The 19,280-nt window shown below is 40.8% G+C and overlaps 1 protein-coding gene across 9 annotated transcripts in view; it reads left to right on the top strand.

Moving 5' to 3' along the window:
- Positions 1 to 19,076, top strand: part of LOC137436574 (zinc finger protein 704) — a 158,873-nt gene extending 139,797 nt beyond the window's left edge. For 3 of the 9 annotated variants that reach the window (XM_068130487.2, XM_078786567.1, XM_078786569.1), the window contains 4 exons: positions 6,711 to 6,812; positions 8,544 to 8,647; positions 13,239 to 13,353; positions 16,837 to 19,076. In XM_068130487.2, coding sequence (XP_067986588.1) covers positions 6,711 to 6,812; positions 8,544 to 8,647; positions 13,239 to 13,350 — 318 coding nt within the window. In that variant the 3' untranslated portion in view covers positions 13,351 to 13,353; positions 16,837 to 19,076. Of the gene's footprint in view, positions 1 to 6,710; positions 6,813 to 8,543; positions 8,648 to 13,238; positions 16,241 to 16,573; positions 16,635 to 16,836 lie in introns of those variants that run through there. The other 6 variants (XM_078786568.1, XM_068130488.2, XM_068130485.2 and 3 more) reach the window with 4 other exon arrangements.
- The last annotated feature ends 204 nt before the right edge of the window (positions 19,077 to 19,280 follow it).

A 19,280-nucleotide genomic window follows, 5' to 3' on the forward strand; every position in this document is an offset into this window, starting at 1 on the left:
GGTCCGCCGCTTCTTATTGGGTGCGGGGGGTTACCGGGCTCCGCCCTTGACGAGGAGCTGACAGTCAGCCCCTGCGTGGTAACCCCGTCGGAGCACATGGTCAATGGCGGCTAACCAAGCCGGAGTGAGGACGCGCACTCCCCGCGCCGCTGTTGTTGTTGTTGGTGTTGTTGTTTCATGAGGAAGAGATGCGGGGAGGTATTGGGAGGTCCTAAACTTACTAACGGTGCCATACAATCACATTCTGGTGCAACGAAGAGTCAGAATTAATGGAAACGAGTCCTTAACTGACATAGACTAAGAATAACTAGCAAGATGTCCTATAGTTGTCTATGTGAGATGCGGTGAACCTGGGCACGACATTTAATGGGGGAAAAAGGGGAAGGTCGGGGCTACAGAGTGTTGTTTACAGACAATGGGTCTAGGGAATGGGGGATTGGGGATAGTTGGGGAGTATTGGGGAAATAGGGGAATATTTACAAGCGGATATGGATGGAGGCCAAATCCCATATCCGCAACAATATATATATCCAACATATCACTGGGATCTATTGGAATAAATAAAGTTTACCTTCACAACCTTTATCCATAACTCACTCTTACCTTACCATGTACACTACATGACCAAAAGTATGTGGACACCCGAACATCACATATCTCATTCCAAAATCATGGGCCTTAATATGGAGATGGTCTCCCCTTTGCTGCTATAACAGCCTCCACTCTTCTGGGAAGGCTCTCCACAAGATGTTGGAACATTGCTGCGGGGATTTGCTTCCATTCAGCCACAAGATCATTGGTGAGGTCGGGCACTGATGTTGGGCGATTAGGCTTGGCTTGCCATCGGCGTTCCAAGTCATCCCAAAGGTGTTTGATGGGGTTGAGGTCAGGGCTCTGTGTAGGTCAGTCAAGTTCTTCCACACCGATCTTGACAAACCATTTCTGTATGGACCTCACTTTGTACACGGGGCCATTGTAATGCTGAAACAGGAAAGGGCCTTCCCCAAACTGTTGCCACAAAGTTGGAAGCACACAATCGTCTAGAATGTCATTGTATGCTGCAGCATTAAGATTTCCCTTCACTGGAACTAAGGGGCCGAGGCCGAACCATGAAAAACAGCCCCAGACCATTATTCCTCCTCCACCAAACTTTACAGTTGGCACTATGCATTTGGGCAGGTAGCGTTCTACTGGCATCCGCTAAACCCAGATTTGTCCATCAGACTGCCAGATGGTGTAGCGTGATTCATCACTCCAGAGAACATGTTTCCACTGCTTCAGAGTCCAATGGCGGCGAGTTTTACACCACTCCAGCCGACGCTTGGCATTGTGCATGGTGATCTTAGGCTTGTGTGCGGCTGCTCGGCCATGGAAACCTATTTCATGAAGCTCCCGACGAACAGTTGTTATGCTGACGTTGCTTCCAGAGGCAGTTTTGAACTCGGTAGTGAGTGTTGCAACCGAGGACAGATGATTTTAACGCGCCGCGTGCTTCAGCACTCGGCGGTCCCATTTTGTGAGCTTGTGTGGCCTACCACTTCGCGGCTGAGCTGTTGTTGCTCCTAGATGTTTCCACTTCACAATAACAGCAATTACAGTTGACCGGGGCAGCTCTCACAGGGCAGAAATTTTACAAACTGACTTATTGGAGAGGTGGCATCCTGTGACGGTGCCATATTGAATGTCACTGAGCTTTCAGTGCAGCCCATTCTATTGCCAATGTTTGTCTATGGAGATTGTATGGCTGTGTGCTTGATTATATATACGTGTCAGCAATGGGTGTGGCTGAAACAGCCGAATCCACTAATTAGAAGGGGTGTCCGCATACTTTTGGTAATGTCGTGTGTATCTCTTGAGGTTTTCATGAAAGAGCCAGGAGCAGGACCAGGACTTTATCCTCAAGAAATGCCAGTTGCTTGTTTTACCAGTGGGGATTTGTGCATCTGTGCAGGCTGTTGCTGCAGTTGCAATCAGTAATGGGGGTGGGGAGGAGGGAACCAAAAATGATCTCGGCAGCAATTCCTGAAATTATGGAAGTGGCTATGAGTTATTCTGGCACATGAGATGTAAAAAGGCTCCAACGTAATCGGTAATCACCCTCCCGGGCCCGTTAGGAAGTATTGTGCATACAATTCTGGCTTGTGATGTCAGAAACCCTGCAGCAGGACTGGTTGGCCAAAGCTGCATTTGTGTGGTGCTTCTAACTTGTCTGCAGACTTTACAATGTTGGGCCAAATGCTGACGTGGGTGTGCCGCCTGTTACGATGGAGCAATTTGTTTGCTCTGAAGATGTGATAAAGTTTTTTGTTTTTTTTTCAATCGATTTGTGTTGTAGGGAAATGGCCGCATTATCTGCAATACCAAGAGCTGAAGAGCCATGCTGCCTGTACCCTATGGTTCGGTCACAGAAAAGGCTTTGTGGGCAATGAGGGAAGCAAGAGGGGGTGGCGTAAAGCTGCAAGCAAGGCCATAAAAGTACTAAATTATCGAGGCTGGTGATTTAAAAGTTTTAAGATTAAGTGTATACTGAGTTGGGCCTTGCATTTCTTCTCATCATTACTGAGTTCTGTCTGTGTCAATAGGGTAATTGCCCTCCTTTAGCTGTCCCCTCCTGGAGTGTACATGAAGTATTGTTTGGTCGGTAAATGTTTGCACACTTCAGTAATGATCTGCACACTTGGAAAACATTTGTAAAAAGTTAACTCACTCGGTGAGAGTGTGATAATGTTCTCTTAGGGAAAGTTAGTAACGGTTTACTTGCTTGTGGTAAAACTTTGCAAGAGCTTGCACGCTTTTTAATGTTTTTAAAAAGCTTGCTCTCTTGGTAACGGTTGGTAAACATTTTCTTACTTGACGAGGATTTGTAAATATTTGCTTTATGGTTCGAGTTTCCAAACATTTCTCTTGGTGAAGCTTCAAGTACACTTTATAAAAGTTTGGACAAACGTGAAAAGTTTGTAAAAGTTTGCTTTATTGTTAGTTTTCAAACATCTCCGCTCTTGGTGTAACTTTATAAATTATTGTTCTTGGACAGTAGATTAAAACTTACACAAACGGGAAGAGTATGTAAAAGTTTGTTTACTTACTAAAAGTTTATATATATATGAAGTAGTTCAAATGTACCTTTTTAAAATCAGAAGTGCATCGAATATTGCCTTTCATTTAGCCTGTGATGTTTATTTCCGTAATGGAAATTTGATGTTGGATGTTATTGTTGAAGCCACAGAAACTGCTCTTTTCAAAATGGCGTCTTAAATATCACTCTTTAAATAGGGAGCAGCGCCCTCTTTTGCCTTGAAACATACTATGATTGCTCAATGTAAAGTAAAATACAAATTTGACTTGATCTGAGCACAAAAGGTGTTGTAGAATCGGTGTCGTGTAGAACCAGTAAGTAATTTACCATAGTCATACATCCCAACATTGGATTTCTAAAAAAAAAAAAAGAAGAGATTTGCAGTCTGCTCTGACTGAATTTTCACACTGGAACCACAGAAATAATTTGCAAACAGTTGTTTAACAAAGGTCATTTGCACCAATGATCACATATGGGTCAGTACTGTTATGTCAAGCTAGATGAAAAAATACAAAAAAAATTGGGCTTTTTGTCACAGACGACATCGTTGGTTCAACGTACAATTCTAACCACACACGGGTCTACAAAAATGTGGTTCATCTTCAAGTACGAACGATTGTAATTGGTTGTTTTCATCCAATTAAAAACGATGTCGTAACAAATTAAGTGATTTTTACTCAATGATTATATTATGAATGCTTGCCGGCATTTTAAAGCTAAAAGCCAACTCCGGTCAAAATTCACTTACAAAGAAAAATAGGTCATGAATCTAAACGTGGTGAATTTTAGAGTTAACTTGTGACGGAGACAATTTCTCAAAACCTGATTCTCCAGGTAGAATCAGTAGTGCTGGCATATATATATATATATATATATATATATATATATATATATATATATATATATATATATATATATATATATATATATATATATATATATATATATATATACATACATACAGTGAAAGCTTGACTTACGAGTTTAATTCGTTCTGTGACCGAGCTCGTAACTCAATTTGCTCGTTTCTCAAATTAAATTTCCCCATTAAAATGAATTGAAATGCTATTAATCCGTTCCAGCCCCCCAAAAACCACACCAATTTTTTTGTTACGTGTTTTTAAATAAGAAAAAATGTACTTTATAAATAACAAATAATGCATAAACAAGCACGACCTCGTATATACTGTACATAATAAAAGAGAATGTAAAGAAATAAACTGGTTTTATTAAGTGTATTTACTCACACTCCTCACTGTATTTACTCACTGTATTTACTGACACTGTCAACCACACAAACAACAACTTCTCCATCTCTTCATGGACAAAGGTCCGGAGCTTTGAAATAATCTTGACGCCCTTGGCTGGCATTATAGCCTTTATCGACTCCTTCTGCTTCAAAATCGTACATATCGTAGAAGTACTACGATCGTACTGCCTCGCCAAGTCGACAACACGCACACCTCGCTCATGTTTTTCGACGATTACATGTTTTATATCCAAGCACATCATCCTCTTCTTCTTCTCAGCACTGCCCTTGGCACTCAATTTCTTAGGACCCATGGTTAAAACTAAGAATTTTTCCAAAATAAACAAAATGCGAAAAAAAAGCAACAGCGATACGGCAGAGATGCTTGCACGGCAAGATAACCACGTGAACTGAACGCTCGCTGGGCCACCTAGTGGCGGGTGGCGTAAGCTCGCTCGCTCGTAACTCAGATCTCGGCTCGCATCACAAAGCAAAAAATCGACCGAGCGACGGCTCGTATCTCGGAAAACTCGTAAGTTGGTGCACTCGTAAGTCAAGGTTTCACTGTACATATATATATATATATATATATATATATATATATATATATATATATATATATATATATATATGCCAGATGGGCCAATTCTGAGGATGCCAATGCCAATTCTGAGGAGATTACGGCTGGCTCAATAGCACAGTGGGCTGTTGACGCGTAATCAATGGAGGTCTGTGGTTCGAGTCCCGTATTGAGCCAGAATTTTTAACACTTAGCCCCACGCAGGAATTTGATTCCTGTTTATAAAAAAATATATATATATTGTACATAGTTGTAGCAATCCTTTTTATGGCGTAGCCCATCGGGCAGTGCCGTCTACAACAATGTTTGTCCGTCCGTCTGTATGTATGTATGTCTGTATGTATGTATGTATGTATGTCCCCTCAAACGTATGCCAATCAGAGTTGAGAATCTAGTCACATGACAGGGTGATGTGTTTACGTCTGATGTCATTACAGCGGTGTGGCTGCTGACTCTCCACGCACTGCCATTTTGATTTATATGCCGTTCATGCCGAACCTGTCATATATCACAATCGCCATGCTCTACCTTTACGTTTTTCATTCTGTGTGAAACACAACCAAACCGATTGTTAAAATGATCATCAAATATATCGAAAGCATCGGCATTATGTCTCTTCCAACAATACGGTACATATAGGCCTTAGGTGCTATGCCTCATCTTCGGACTGCTTCAGACAAATTAAGCCCAGGTTTCTTAATACGTTTGTATCGTTTCAGTAGTATCGTTTTCGTAATAGTAATAATAATAATATAGTAAATATAACCATAATACTTTAATCCCAATGTCGTGAATTGAAGGTTTATGGATTGAAGCGGTGTTTGGTTCATGATCAGTGATGAGCGTTGTTCGGCACTAATATTAATAACTGACGAAGTAAGGAATTCACCTTGGATTTTTGATAGTAATATCATTTTCGAAATAATGATAACGTAACATTAATATCGTTATTTATTTATTTATTTATTTTTGTATACAAGATCGAGGCTCATGAAAGAGCTAACATTAATCACACAAATAAATCTAATCTAATCTAATCTAGTAAATCTAATCATAACACTAATCCCTTCGTAGTGACTGCAAAGTTACTGGAAGTTAAAATATATCAGTTTTGTGTCTGTTACGTCATTACGTGTATGATGTCATTATGACGGCTGACTCCACCGACTGACATTTGAATTTACAAGTACACCCACTCACTACGGGAGTGGCAGGAAGGGTCATTCATCTTTGGGGTATATAGATTACAGTCGATCTATGGTCGGGTCTCAAGAACATTGGGTGTGCGTTCATTTACCAAGTTTCTTGTGGAGAGATCGCCAAGTTGTTTAAGCATTCGAGCAAGCACTCCCTTCAAAACCCTTAAGGAACGGCTGGCTTGGCAAGCACTAGCTAGCTGCTTGGTAAATGAGCACACCTCCAACCCTTGTGGGGTATAATCTAGATTACAGTAGATCTTCGCTCAGTTCTGCAAGTAAAACCTATCTCATGGATGTTGAGATTCCTCCAAATTTCTTTGTTTAATGTTATAAACAGCATTAGTGACGGTTTGAAAAGCTAATCATATATGTTTGTGGTTTGTAATATTTTCCAAGCCCGGCTCCACTGCTGTTAGACTTTTGGTCTTGTTACTTTAATAAAATAATACCAGATTTTTATTATCGAATAAACTCTGTTTATGATGTTGTTTTTCCAGGATGTTGCTGTTATCCAAAAGGAGTAAGCTATGAATTTTGCTCATTTACTTTCTCTTTTCACACCCTCACCCCTCCCCAATCCTCAAACATACTCATTTGACACACCAGGCCTCCCCTCAAAACAGTGTCCCTCTCTCTCCGAGTCCTCCCAGCTCAGACGATCATTGCAGTTATCCTTTAATGCAGTGCCAGCCTATCACTACAACTCCGGTGAGTAAGACACGTGATGCAAGCATTACTCTTTAATACGAGTCACAGTTACTCTTTTGACTTTCAGAGGGAAGATGTTGTCAGTGAATGAGATATGGTTGTTTTTTGTCCCGGTACTGTCTATTTTTCTTCCCTGAAATCAGGTGACTTTCATTATTCACTAAACACAGCCAATCTGTTTGATATTTTGACTTTCGATATGATATGAGGAAATTAATTAATAGGGAATATATATTCTTAAATGAGATTGTTAAATGTTTTGGCGTATGTACTGCATCCTCCCAAGGGGAGAGGCTGGGAGGTAGTGCATCACCTGACTGCAATATGCAGGTGGGAAGTTCTTGTACCATGTAAATGTGATCACATTGACCACATTTAAACATTTTTTTATTCACTCAAATTTACAAAAAAAAGAAATTAGAGCCACATGAAGACAAACCAAAAATATTAATGATTTAATTAATGGGAAGCTGAATCAGAATTTGTTTTTATTACCCTCACCAGAGGAGAGGGTATTGCATTTGAGTCAGTTTGTCTGTCTGTCTGTCTGTTTGTTTGTTTGTTTGTCCTCACAGAATAATTATGATTTTCTCTGCAACTGTTGGTCCGATTGACAGGAAACTTTCACCATTGGTGCCCCTCCTCCTGTAGAATTTTTTTTTAGTGATAATTGTGATTTCATTGCTCACGTGGTACGGGCACCATCTTGGAAAAACCGAAAATCTTTGCACCTCCATATCTCCAAAAGGGCTGCATAGGAAAAATTGAGACATGGCTCATTGTAAAGAACTCTCCATGGGGAATAAAATATGTTAATGATGTCATAAGGTGCCTCCATTATGACGTCATAATTTGACAAGTACAAAACTTCATCCGATCAAGATGAAATTTCTTGAGTGTCATCTAGGGCTAAATTGGTGGAGAAAAAAATAATAATGATGACGTCATCTGTCATGTAATTCGGCCACCATATTTGTTTTAACACAAAAGCCTTAAAAACCACTAAAAAGCACGTCCTGGCAAGAGTCTGCAATCTCTGATTGCTCTTTCTTGTTTTATTATTTTGCTTTTCTTTTGACACAATTACTCTGAAATACCTAATGAAACTCAAAAGCTCAGTGTAAATATGCCATGACTGCAATGAGACCAGTTTTGGAAATGTTACACCAAACAATATACCTTATATTTATCTCTGCCCCCGAAGGTGGACTGAAGTTATGATTTCACCCCTGTCTGTTTGTCTGTCTGTGAACAGGATATCTCAAATGGTTGTGGATGGATTCGGACAAAATTTATTGGAGATGTTGGCTGTGTGGCAAGGACGAAATGATTAGAGTTAGGTGAATGAAGATCAGGATACAGATATGAGAAATTAAAAAAAATTAAAGTGGTTCTTGACCATTGAGAGATGGGCCAAAATCGATATATAGCATGACATCTCACAAAGTTTTGGATGAGTTATAACAAAACTAGGTAGATGCGTTGGTTAGGTGACAAGAAGCTGATTCGATTTTGGTTCAGGTCTCAGATCTGGCCTATCAGTGGGATACAAAACGTAAACATTTCATCCTGGCGGGGGTATGCGCTCTACGAGGTGTCGTAGTTTCTGAGTTATTGTCTAAATTAGCTCTACCAAGAAGTCTACCTTAAGTCTGATGAACTAATATAACCCATTGTTGTCTTCCTTTCTATTCACATCTCTGTTATAATACCTACTCATTGCTTATTCAGTCCCGAGTTCGTGTGTTCAGCGTGCCGGACGCTCGGATACAAGGTGCCTCGGGAAAACCGCTCGGGGGGACTGCAGCTGTGTCCAGGTCACTGAGCACTGGGCGGTGAGTATAAGCCTCGCCTTGATAACAAGAGCTATTAAAAACTATGTACTATTCTGTAACAGATCCATAATGACACACATAAGTGTATCAAAATACTTGCCCTCAAAAGGCCATTTGGCCAGTAATTCCTGTGCCACATCCAGGATATCACTTTGGCATAATGTATACAAAATGACTAAAGATTGGATTATAGAAGGGAATTGAACTACTAAATGATAAAAGGTTAACTTAGTAATGTGTAAAGACACGAGTTAAGCTGTTGGTGAAACGTAAAAAAAACAAATTAGGACATAAACGAAGGCTCATGGAAGAGCTAAACAGAGAATTGGAGTATAATGCACTGACAGTGGATTGGAAGGCAACAGATGCATATGAACGTCTGTTGGAATAAAGATGTTATGGATATGGAGAACAGCCTTTGATTCTACTTTGAAAGTTGGGAAGGGAAGGATTTGGCAGACATCTGGGAGATGAGTGAAAATCTGGGGCTTGGGGAATTCTTAGTGGGTTACTACAATGAATGTGCTACATCTGCTTCCGTTTCCGGTCGACAATCCTCGTCCAAAGCTGAGATTCCTTTTCACATTTACTTGTGTTTATCGTATTCTGCTTTGATAATGTCCCGTCTCTGTCCATACATGTCTCGTTTTGTTTCTTTGTTTTTTTTATTGCCCACCTGTGTTGTCTTTTCTGTCCCACCTCCATCATTCCCTCATGTCCTACTTCCACCGATGTGGTTCATTCCCTCATCACCCTCTGTCTTTTCTGGCTACTTGATGCCCCAGCATGCACAGTATTGTGTCATGCACAAATAGCGTGGTCTTTCTGCACGCTTTGAAACATTTCCCCCCCACCCCTTTACAATATTTGTGTATTTGTTTGAGGAATTGTATGTTCAGAAATAAGAGATTGGTCAGTACATGGTTCTTGCTCCTCTTCATACTCTCTCTTCACTTGCTTTTTCCACTCCCCCATTTGCCTTGCCCCTGTTCTCCCTCATCCATCTCTCCCCTCCAACCCTACAACCCACTCCACATTCTTATCCCCCCGTGAGGGAGGCTTTTGGGCACTCACACACCTTGTGCTCTTGCATTCTTACCTTAAGCTTTATCATCCCTCCCCTGTTCTCTTGCTCACCTACCTCGTGCTGCAACAACCCTTCCTCGTACTGTCATATTCCCCATTCCTAAAATCTCTTTCTTTCCAAAACGTATGATGCTCTAACCTTCCATATTGCCTCATACAGATCACTATTGCTTCTGGTGCTTGAACGAAGAAGTAGTCTTGCTGGCGAAGACGAGTGTCGATCTGCTTTGGTGGACGGGGAAGGAGACGCCAGTGTTTTGAGCGTTAACCCTTCGTCTGAGCAATAAAGCAGCAAACGTTTTTGCTCCAACGAAGGATTAACGACCGAAACACCGAAATGTCAGTTTCTTTTTGCTTTCCGCGGTGGTTGGCATACCTCGATCTACGTCCTATTGATTTCATCCATTTTTTCTGGTACTGTCTGCCTTCAACCTGATCCTCGCACATGACATTCCTGACTCATCACATCGCCTGCAATGGTGCAACCCAGCTGCCATGTGCTGCATACTAAATGAATGAACGATAGCAGCCAATGCCTTCTGTTAATCAGCAGACCTGGCCCACTCAGTGAGTTCTCCCAACCTGGATCTTCATGAAGAGGACATCTTCACTTGAGGGCCTGGTTAGAACAAACTTTCTTGCCAATCTTTCCTGAACAATCACATAAGGTTTCTATGACTGTGACTATATTTTGGGAGCTACATCTTCAACCCAGCTAGACTGGTTAACATCTGCTTAGAAGTTGGCCATTATCATGACTCTGCCACAAGGATACCAAAACCCATCTTCTAAACTCAGACCAGTCAGTCTGCTTCCAGTTGTGTGCATGGTCATGCATTCCATAATTTTCACCAACATCAACTTAGTACCTCGTTGGAATTTGCCCCTCGTCACTCAACTCTGCATATGCTACTCTCACAAAGATGGATGGAGTTCTTGAACTTGTATCAGGTGGTCAGGGCAGTATCTCGAGACATACCCTGACCCTTCAACCTGTTTGATATCCTGCCTTGCTTCCTCCTCTCTCTGCCTATGGTATTCAAGTCTCTCTAAATCAGGGATTCCAGACTTACTCCATACCCATGACCAGTACATATCACTCAATGGAATTTTCTCATCTGCTTTACCAGTGGAGGCGAGTGTAGCCCAGGGAAGCACATTTGCTGCACATTTCTTTGCCCTATCAATTTCTGTAATATCCTCCTTTTTATGTTCCCAATGATTCCACCTTGCAACAAGCATCCCAGGTTGGTTCTCGATCGCAGCAAAATACTGTTATCCAATGTTCCCACCACAACTGACAGTACAGTGGGAAAACCAGAAGTTGCACCAGAAGGACCCAGGGAAGTACAGGGGCATTACACTCCTTTGTCATGTCATGAAGGTGCTGGAGAGGGTTCTGGATGGGAGAATAAGGAAGAGTGTGGAGAAGTAGATCGGACAAGAGCATCAGGGCTTTATAAAGGGTAGGGGAACGGCAGATGGGATGTTCATGCTGAGACAGCTATTGGAGAACAGGCCTGAGCTGCAAGTTGGAATGGCATTGGGATTTGTGGACCTTGAAAAGGCCTATGACACTGAGATGGATAGGAGTGCTGGAAGCAGAAGTTAGGTTGGTGGAAGGGATGTACAAGAGAACGAAGGGGAGAGTTTTGGTTTGTCCTGGGATGTCACAAGTTTAGTGTGAACATCGGTTTGAGGCAGGGAAGCACTCTCAGCCCACTCATGTTTATCATGTCGATGGAGCTGGTAAGCAGGAAGGTTGTTTTTTTTCTTTCTTGCTTTTTTGTGTATATATACTTAGTCGAGGCTCGTATAAGAGCTAACACATAGAACATATATTAAAGGGAGTGGGAGACAAGAGGAGGAGAGAAAGGGAAGCACAACAATAGTAGGGAACAGGGACATCAGGAGATTTGTGGAAGAGAGAGAGGGCTGGGGTGGGGAACACGGGATAAACAAGATGGACACTACAGGGGCTTTCATGAAAGAAAACGGGGAATTTGAAGGAGGTGGGTTGGAGGGTGAACATGAAAGGTATGCTGGGGATGATATTGTATATGGCTGATCTGGCTGTTGTAGTGGAGAGTGGACGGGAGATGCAGGAAGTACTGGTGGAGTGGAAGAGGGCATTTGAGAAACATGGGCTGAATATGAGCATGAAGAAGATGGAGGTGATGTGGGCTGGGCAGCAGAGAAAATAAATGAATATCAGATTAGAGGGGAAGGAGATCAGATGAAGAAATAGGTTTGGGTATCCAAGGGAAACAGTGACCGGGGATGGTAAGTCAGACGCAGAGATGTGGAGGAGGATTCAGGTGGGGGCGAATGCTTGGAAGAGGGTGGAGGGAGTAAAGGCAGCCAGAAAGATTTAAAGGAGATTGAAAGGAAAGATTGTGATGTAATACATAATGCCGGCCTACCTTTACGGTCTGCAAATGGTGGCACTGACAGAGACAAAAACAGAGGCTGAAAGTTTGCAAGAACAACTGGGTCAGGAGAATTGCAGGAGTGAAGAGGGTGGATAGAAGGAGAATGGATGAAATGAGGGAGGGGATTGGTATGTGGATGAGCTTGATGGGGAGATTGGTGAAATGGTGGTTGAGATGCTCTGGACACTTGGTGTGGATGTGGGAAGAGAGAATGGCAAAGAGAGAGGATAGGTTGAGGGAACAAGGTAGGAGGAGAAGAGGTAGATAGCGGTTGAAATGGGAGGATTGTGTGGCAGGGCAGATGCTTGTTTCCATTGTGCATCAACCCTTATAAAGGGAAGAGGAGGAGAAGAAGAAAGAAGATAGATCACCAAAGTTGACAACCGAATTTTATAAAATGACATGCCTTTATTTCTCGAAGCTGCAACATAAGAATTTTCTTCAACAATATATTGGGTAACACAAATTCACTCACTGGCCAAGTGCAATCAAATCTCCTTTTATAAAACAACATCGACTTCCTTTCTCTGATCCAAATTGAAGATGAGGAATGGGCCACTCCAGCTTCAACGAGAAGAGGGGTCCTGCCCACATCTGAATCAATGCTTTTTGTACCATTCTGATCCCAAGCCTCATAATGTGTGGAACAAAGGTTAAAATCCCCTATACCATATGTGTTTACCCATGATCTACTAATATCCTTGTAATTCAGGTCATTCGGTGTTGATGTCTTCTAATATCTTCCTCCTGAATGTGATATATGTACATTGTACATGCTCCACAATGAGCCTCGGATCAATCTTTAAAACATTTGTTGTTGTTGTTGTTGTTGTTGTTGTTGTTGTTTATGACCTTGGCGGTAATGCATGCCCTGTGTATATGTCCTGGAAGAATCCAGAATGTATTGCTCTCAAGGACACAGATGGAGCGATTGATCTTACCTCAAGTCCCTGTTACACATTGTTACATTACATATTGTTACTGGTATTATTAACTGGTAACCTGCTGCTTAACCTATTACACGTTATTTTCTATGTAGTCCCATACTGTCATCTTGTTCATCCCCTATATAGGAGGAGCCGAGGAGATGCCAAGAAGTGCCGTAAAGTTTATGGGATGGAAAACAAAGATCTCTGGTGCACAGCCTGCCGTTGGAAGAAAGCCTGCCAGCGGTTCAACGATTGAATCGTGAGGACCATAATGGAATACCTCGACAAGAATGAGGATGATGACACATTTCTAGAATCTCTCCGGAGCCTGCTTTCATGCTACATTCTGATACGCTTGAGGCCGTGGACACCTACTGTCTGCTTTGCTAAGTGTAGACACATTAGAATGGCCTCCCCTATGTTGGACCTACTCGACTGCTCCCCATTTTGAACGGAAGATATTTTTGGGTGGCTGGCCATCGATTATGCCTCTTCTTTATCCGTATCATGCTTCTTGGAACGTTTTGCACGTTGTACAAAGGTTCTTCAACATCGTCTTATGTGCGGGTTGAGTCGGATACCCTTTATAAGAGGATCTGATTTTAGAGAAAAAAACATTTTTTTTGCACTGCTGTTTATTAACTTTATATACCATAACAGTACAAAGCACCTCTGTTTGATTTTTGCTCAAACAGTGCTCGACGCATTTGTAAACTTTTTATATCGTGGTGGACTGAGGCTTCTCGAGCTGCATCGGCCTTGTATTTTTGACAATCCCCAAATTTTCTGCGCATCCTATGCCAAACTGCAGATATTGTATGAACATCAACAAGTTCGTTTATTGTGTCAAATGTGACTGTCGTAGTTACCCCGATTCTCTTGTTCTGCCTTCGTATGAAAGCAATGGGATTCATTTATCAACATCTTGTACCGTTACTTGCTGGTTACTGCAAACAATAGGTGGTAATTATTTTTTTATATATAATGCAGGCTGGTACCATTCCCTCGACAAACACTGCTTATTGTAGTTTTTCTTTTATTCTGCAATTGCAAAAACTTTTGTTATTTCAAAGAGATTTTTGATTGTTATCTGTTTATTGAAACTTCGATATTGACAAAAATGGTCAACAAATCAAGTTTGCAATCTACCTTTGCTTTAGAGCACTTCCCTTTTGATGATTGTATCCCCTTTAATTGTCTGGTGTTGCTTTTAGGGGGTAACACTCCGCAGTACAAAGAACTATAAAAAACATTCTTTGTGGTAATTTGAATAAAAGTATGCGCTCGCACTGGGAATATAAATTGGGCCCCAAAAAAAAGTCGGTTTCCAGTTACGTGCTAAAAAAAAAGGAAGTAAATAACTAAATACGGTGGGTCGGGGGCAAAAATATTTTGTCAAATTTTTTCCCCATGATGTAATGAATGTACCGCTTGTCTGTCTAATGCTTGTACTTACATGTCAGTGTTGCATCATGTGCAGGGCTACAGATAGGCATTTGTCATTAGTCAAAGACTATTTTTGTTTATTGATGGAATTTAAGTTATGTGGTAAAAACAAATTGTCCAAAAACATTCTGATCAATTTGCCGCTTTGGAAATGTTCACGAAGTTTGCTTGCGATTGGTCAAAACGGAATGATGTACCAAAATGCGCTTTTAGAACACTGAACCGAACAGGATGTCATACAAGCAAATGAAGCAGAAGATCATGCAAACTTTTGTTGTCATGAGCAAAACATTTGAAGGTTAGAATTGCCATCCCAAAAGCATGTGATAACTTGCACAAGTACCTTTTATGCACTCTATTCTTGCAGGCACTCCGCACATTCCCTCCGCACGTTAAATTATACTGACTTGACATTTTTCTAAATTGAAATCTCATCTGGACGGCAAGTATACGGTATTTGTTTCCAACCGACAGCCAGCCACCATTCTTTGCTCACCATCAAAACGACACTTCCCCGATTGGCAGCGTTGTAGCATTGCATTGCTCAGTCCTATTGGTGATTTTAGTTTGTGTCTCCTCATGGGGAAGTAACCCCACATGGTCAGATAGATCTTGCAATTCTCAGCCATTCCCGGTGACTGACCCGATGCTGTTGTCATGCTTGTCCATGGCCGCTCGTACGCAGATCTACTGTAGTATTAATTGTCCATTCTTCGATGGGTAATCTTTATCCCCCATTGAGGCTCTGCTTTATTAATATGATCTTTCTAGTTAATTTAGCAGTGTATTGGTTTCCATGTAAATTGATTATCATATTTTCTATCAATTGCAGTTATTTCAAAAGTATTAAGGGCAGTCACAAAATTGGAAAAAAATTATATGTCATCGTAAATCGAAATATTGAGTTGCATGATTTATTTAAACTCGACCAGGTAACTGGAAACAGACTTTTCTTTTCTTTTTGGCCTTGGGGTTGGTGCTTTGATTGCGGTTTGGGGATATAATGTTTTTTGAGGCTTGTAAAGGTTTTTTTTAGGTTTGTAAAGGCATATGCATTCGTTATTTTATTTTATTATTATTATTTTTTGGTGGTGGCATCATTCGGTGTCGTGTTAATATCACACAGGCTTTGAGTTGTGGATTTTCATGAGCTGTATTTTTTTTGTTTACACCACCAGCACTGCAGAATTCATCGTGGTTAATCTGGAAATTATTTTACATCTCTAAAGCCTCCCCATCGATGATTAACATACATGATTTCATCGTTACTTTATGTTTTAAATGCAACGTAACATATTGATTGTTTGATAAGCGACCTACACAGGTAGCTGCCTCTGTTTAGCCTCAGTCGGAGACAAAGTGCGATTTCTTCATTTTGGATGTCTCATCTGATACTATATAGTTATGTTGTGTATCTGGGCACATCGATATCCTTACTAGATAATAACAAACAGCAGCAAGGGGCCATTGGTTCCCAGGACTCCTGGGCCGTATCACAGCCCTGGCGCTGTTGCGTCCTCAATATCGACTCATAGTTGTTGAAAAAGAGATTGTGAGGTTAAGCGAAATCGGATTGAAATCGATGTTGTCACAAAGATAATGAATGGTCTTCATCCGCAATGAAGGGCCCTGTGCCTAAAACATTGGACGTTTTAAATTGCTCGTGTTTGTTTGTTTTGCCAACATGATGCTGAAGTCTACATCATTTAGGTGTTTGCTTTATTCACATTTAATTAACAAAACGAGGTGTGGAGGGGAATTTATGGGAATTGTTGGATTTCACTTTCTGCTCGATAGTGAAAACCTGCAAATGGCAAGAAATATGGGGTTCTCGGACTCCAGTCCTCTTACACTTGTGTTCTGATAACCTGTAGCGATGTGCCTTCAAATTTGGCATCACCAGCAAACGTACACTGACTGCTCTTAGGGATTTTGGTTTGAGAGGTATGAGTACTGTCGGGCTTTTAAATAACTGATTGTTACGTACTAGCCATAAGATTGAGAAGCATTTTGAGTGGATTTATGATTTTTAGATTTGGTGCGGAGGGAGGAGGCAGGGGTGGCAGGATGATGGAGAGAGATTGTGAGGTCGAGGTCAGTGCCTTGCATCTATGCAGAATTTTTAATCCTGCTTTTAGGAACTACAGCATTTCTAAAAGCACCAAAGATAGCAATTCAAAATCGGCGCTTTTTTTTTTTCGATGTATTTTTGTACAATTAAATAAATGCATGCTTTTCATCATCCTTAATCCTTTATATGCATTATCGTGTTTTATACTTTATGGTTTTTCTTCAGAACATCTAAGGATCCATTTTCCTGCATTCTGACATTTCCATGGAGAGTCGTGGCATTCAGAGCGCAAAAGTGAATGCACAACAAACGGAGCAAACTCGACGATCAATGCGGGTAAATGGGTCGACGTAAAAGTAAATGTGAAATCCATGAGGAACTTGGAAGTTTTTATTTTTTAATGAAGGTTCCAATGGAACGAATTTTAAAACGTGATTGTCTGGAGTTTGCGCCAGAAAAGGGTAAAAGTTGAAATGTTTTGCATTTGAATTATTTTGCACAACCATTAAGAGTTGTCAACCCTGTGATTTGAAATCCTCCAACCCCCATTTATTAATGCAATACCCTGCCAGGATAAAATGAACACTACTGATTGTAAACATACCTTATTTTAACAATTTGTAAGAGGAATATTCAAATACATTACATACATATTGGTATCTGGTAGTACTTCACATATTAGTATCTGGTAGTACTACACATATTAGTATCTGGTAGTACTACACATATTAGTATCTGGTAGTAATACACATATTGGTATCTGGTAGTACTACACATATTAGTATCTGGTAGTAATACACATATTGGTATCTGGTAGTACTACACATATTAGTATCTGGTAGTAATACACATATCAGTATCTGGTCGTAATACACATATTAGTATCTGGTAGTACTACACATATTAGTATCTGGTAGTACTACACATATTAGTATCTGGTAGTAATACACATATTGGTATCTGGTAGTACTACACATATTAGTATCTGGTAGTAATACACATATTGGTATCTGGTAGTACTACACATATTAGTATCTGGTAGTACTACACGTATTAGTATCTGGTAATACTACACATATTAGTATCTGGCAGTAATACACATATTAGTATCTAGTCGTACTTCACAAATTATTATCTGGCAGTAATACACATATTAGTATCTGGTAGTACTGCACATATTATTATATCCTTTTGTATCATACGTTGCTTGAACCCGTCCATGTAGGCCTCGAATCAATGATTTTCCGTAGGACAGCCTGATCCATATTTTACCAAATATAGGGTAGATTTTGTTGCAGCTCTAGGGTAGTACTTGGTCGAGGTCGGCCTTTGGCAGCTCATGATCTGAATTTTCCCCAACATGTTTGAGGGCTTTCATGTCAAGACTCTATGGTGCCCACCCCACTACATCTCTTACAGGAAGATGGTTCTGGACGTACGCTATGTGGCTCCATCTTCCCCACAGTAAATGCAATGTGTTTTTAAATAATTACCACCATAAAGTGAAGTTTGTTTACAATCAGCGGTGTTCATTTTATCCTGGCAGGGCACTATTTTGCATAAATAGCACTCAACCGAAAAAAGAAGCTAAAAGTAGTTTCTCACTTGTGCTGTTTTTCTGCATTTTAAAGTGTATTTTCCTCTTTTCATACCTATCTTGGGATTTTTTTTTTTCTCATTTTAAAGAAGACCTGTTTCGGAAGGTGTGAACATAAAGTGTTACCTGCCTTGCATTAATGTGTAATGTGTCGAATAACAGGAAATTTCTACATTTTTAACGATTTTTACCCTGTTGCCTCCATTCTGTTGCGGATCCTATGGGTACAGGGACCATCGTTTTATGGACTTTTTCCTGTTGCCAGTAATATTACATGACTTGCTGTTGGGTTTAACTCCAAGTTCGGATACCACACGGATTTTTACCTTTTTGTACTGCGTAAGCAATTGATGAGCGCCCGAGATTCGTTGATGAGCGATTTGAAATGATCTCGTTGGCAAAGATTCGTTGAAGTTATAATTACCCTATTTCTTCATGTGTCCATGACTTTGTACCTGTACTGTGAAGCAAGCGATGCAATGCTCAGAGGCTGTACGAACTCGGACTGGGTACTGTGGTCCGCTTGCCAAACTCCCTTATAAGAACTGTTGTAAATAGCTTTCTACTGTATCTTTGTATTTGTACAGGCCTGCAGAATAATGTTTGTGGTTTGCAGGAACGTGGGGGGTATGCACTGCTCTTGCTTTGTGCGTTGTACACGCGGGCGTACAAGCACAGAGATGATATGGCTTTTAAAAAGCATTCGCTGATTTGTTTTGTCGCTTTTTACCAATTTTCAGCTTTCCTGCGCAAGCATTTGTGTATTTTACATCATATTCTCATTATATTCTTTTTTGTGACCTCCGCACCCCCCAAATGTTATTTTTCATGCAAGTATGTGCCATGTAATACAAAATGAAGTCTGAAATTGTGTGCTTTTTCATTTTTAAATGAAAGTATACAGGTATTGAGGGCTCTGAGTTGACTGCACTGGGTTTGAATCCACTCTCAGGTGTAAACTCTGGTGAGCAAAACCCTTGTGTTTTGCATGTATAGTGATGCATCAATGTGTGTGCCGCCCATTGGAAAGACTTTAAGCCAGAGGACCCTTCGTTGGTGGAGATTAAAGATA

The sequence above is a fragment of the Myxine glutinosa genome, chromosome 11 (genome assembly GCF_964187855.1).
Source record: "Myxine glutinosa chromosome 11, kmMyxGlut1.1, whole genome shotgun sequence".
Lineage (NCBI taxonomy): Eukaryota > Metazoa > Chordata > Myxini > Myxiniformes > Myxinidae > Myxine > Myxine glutinosa.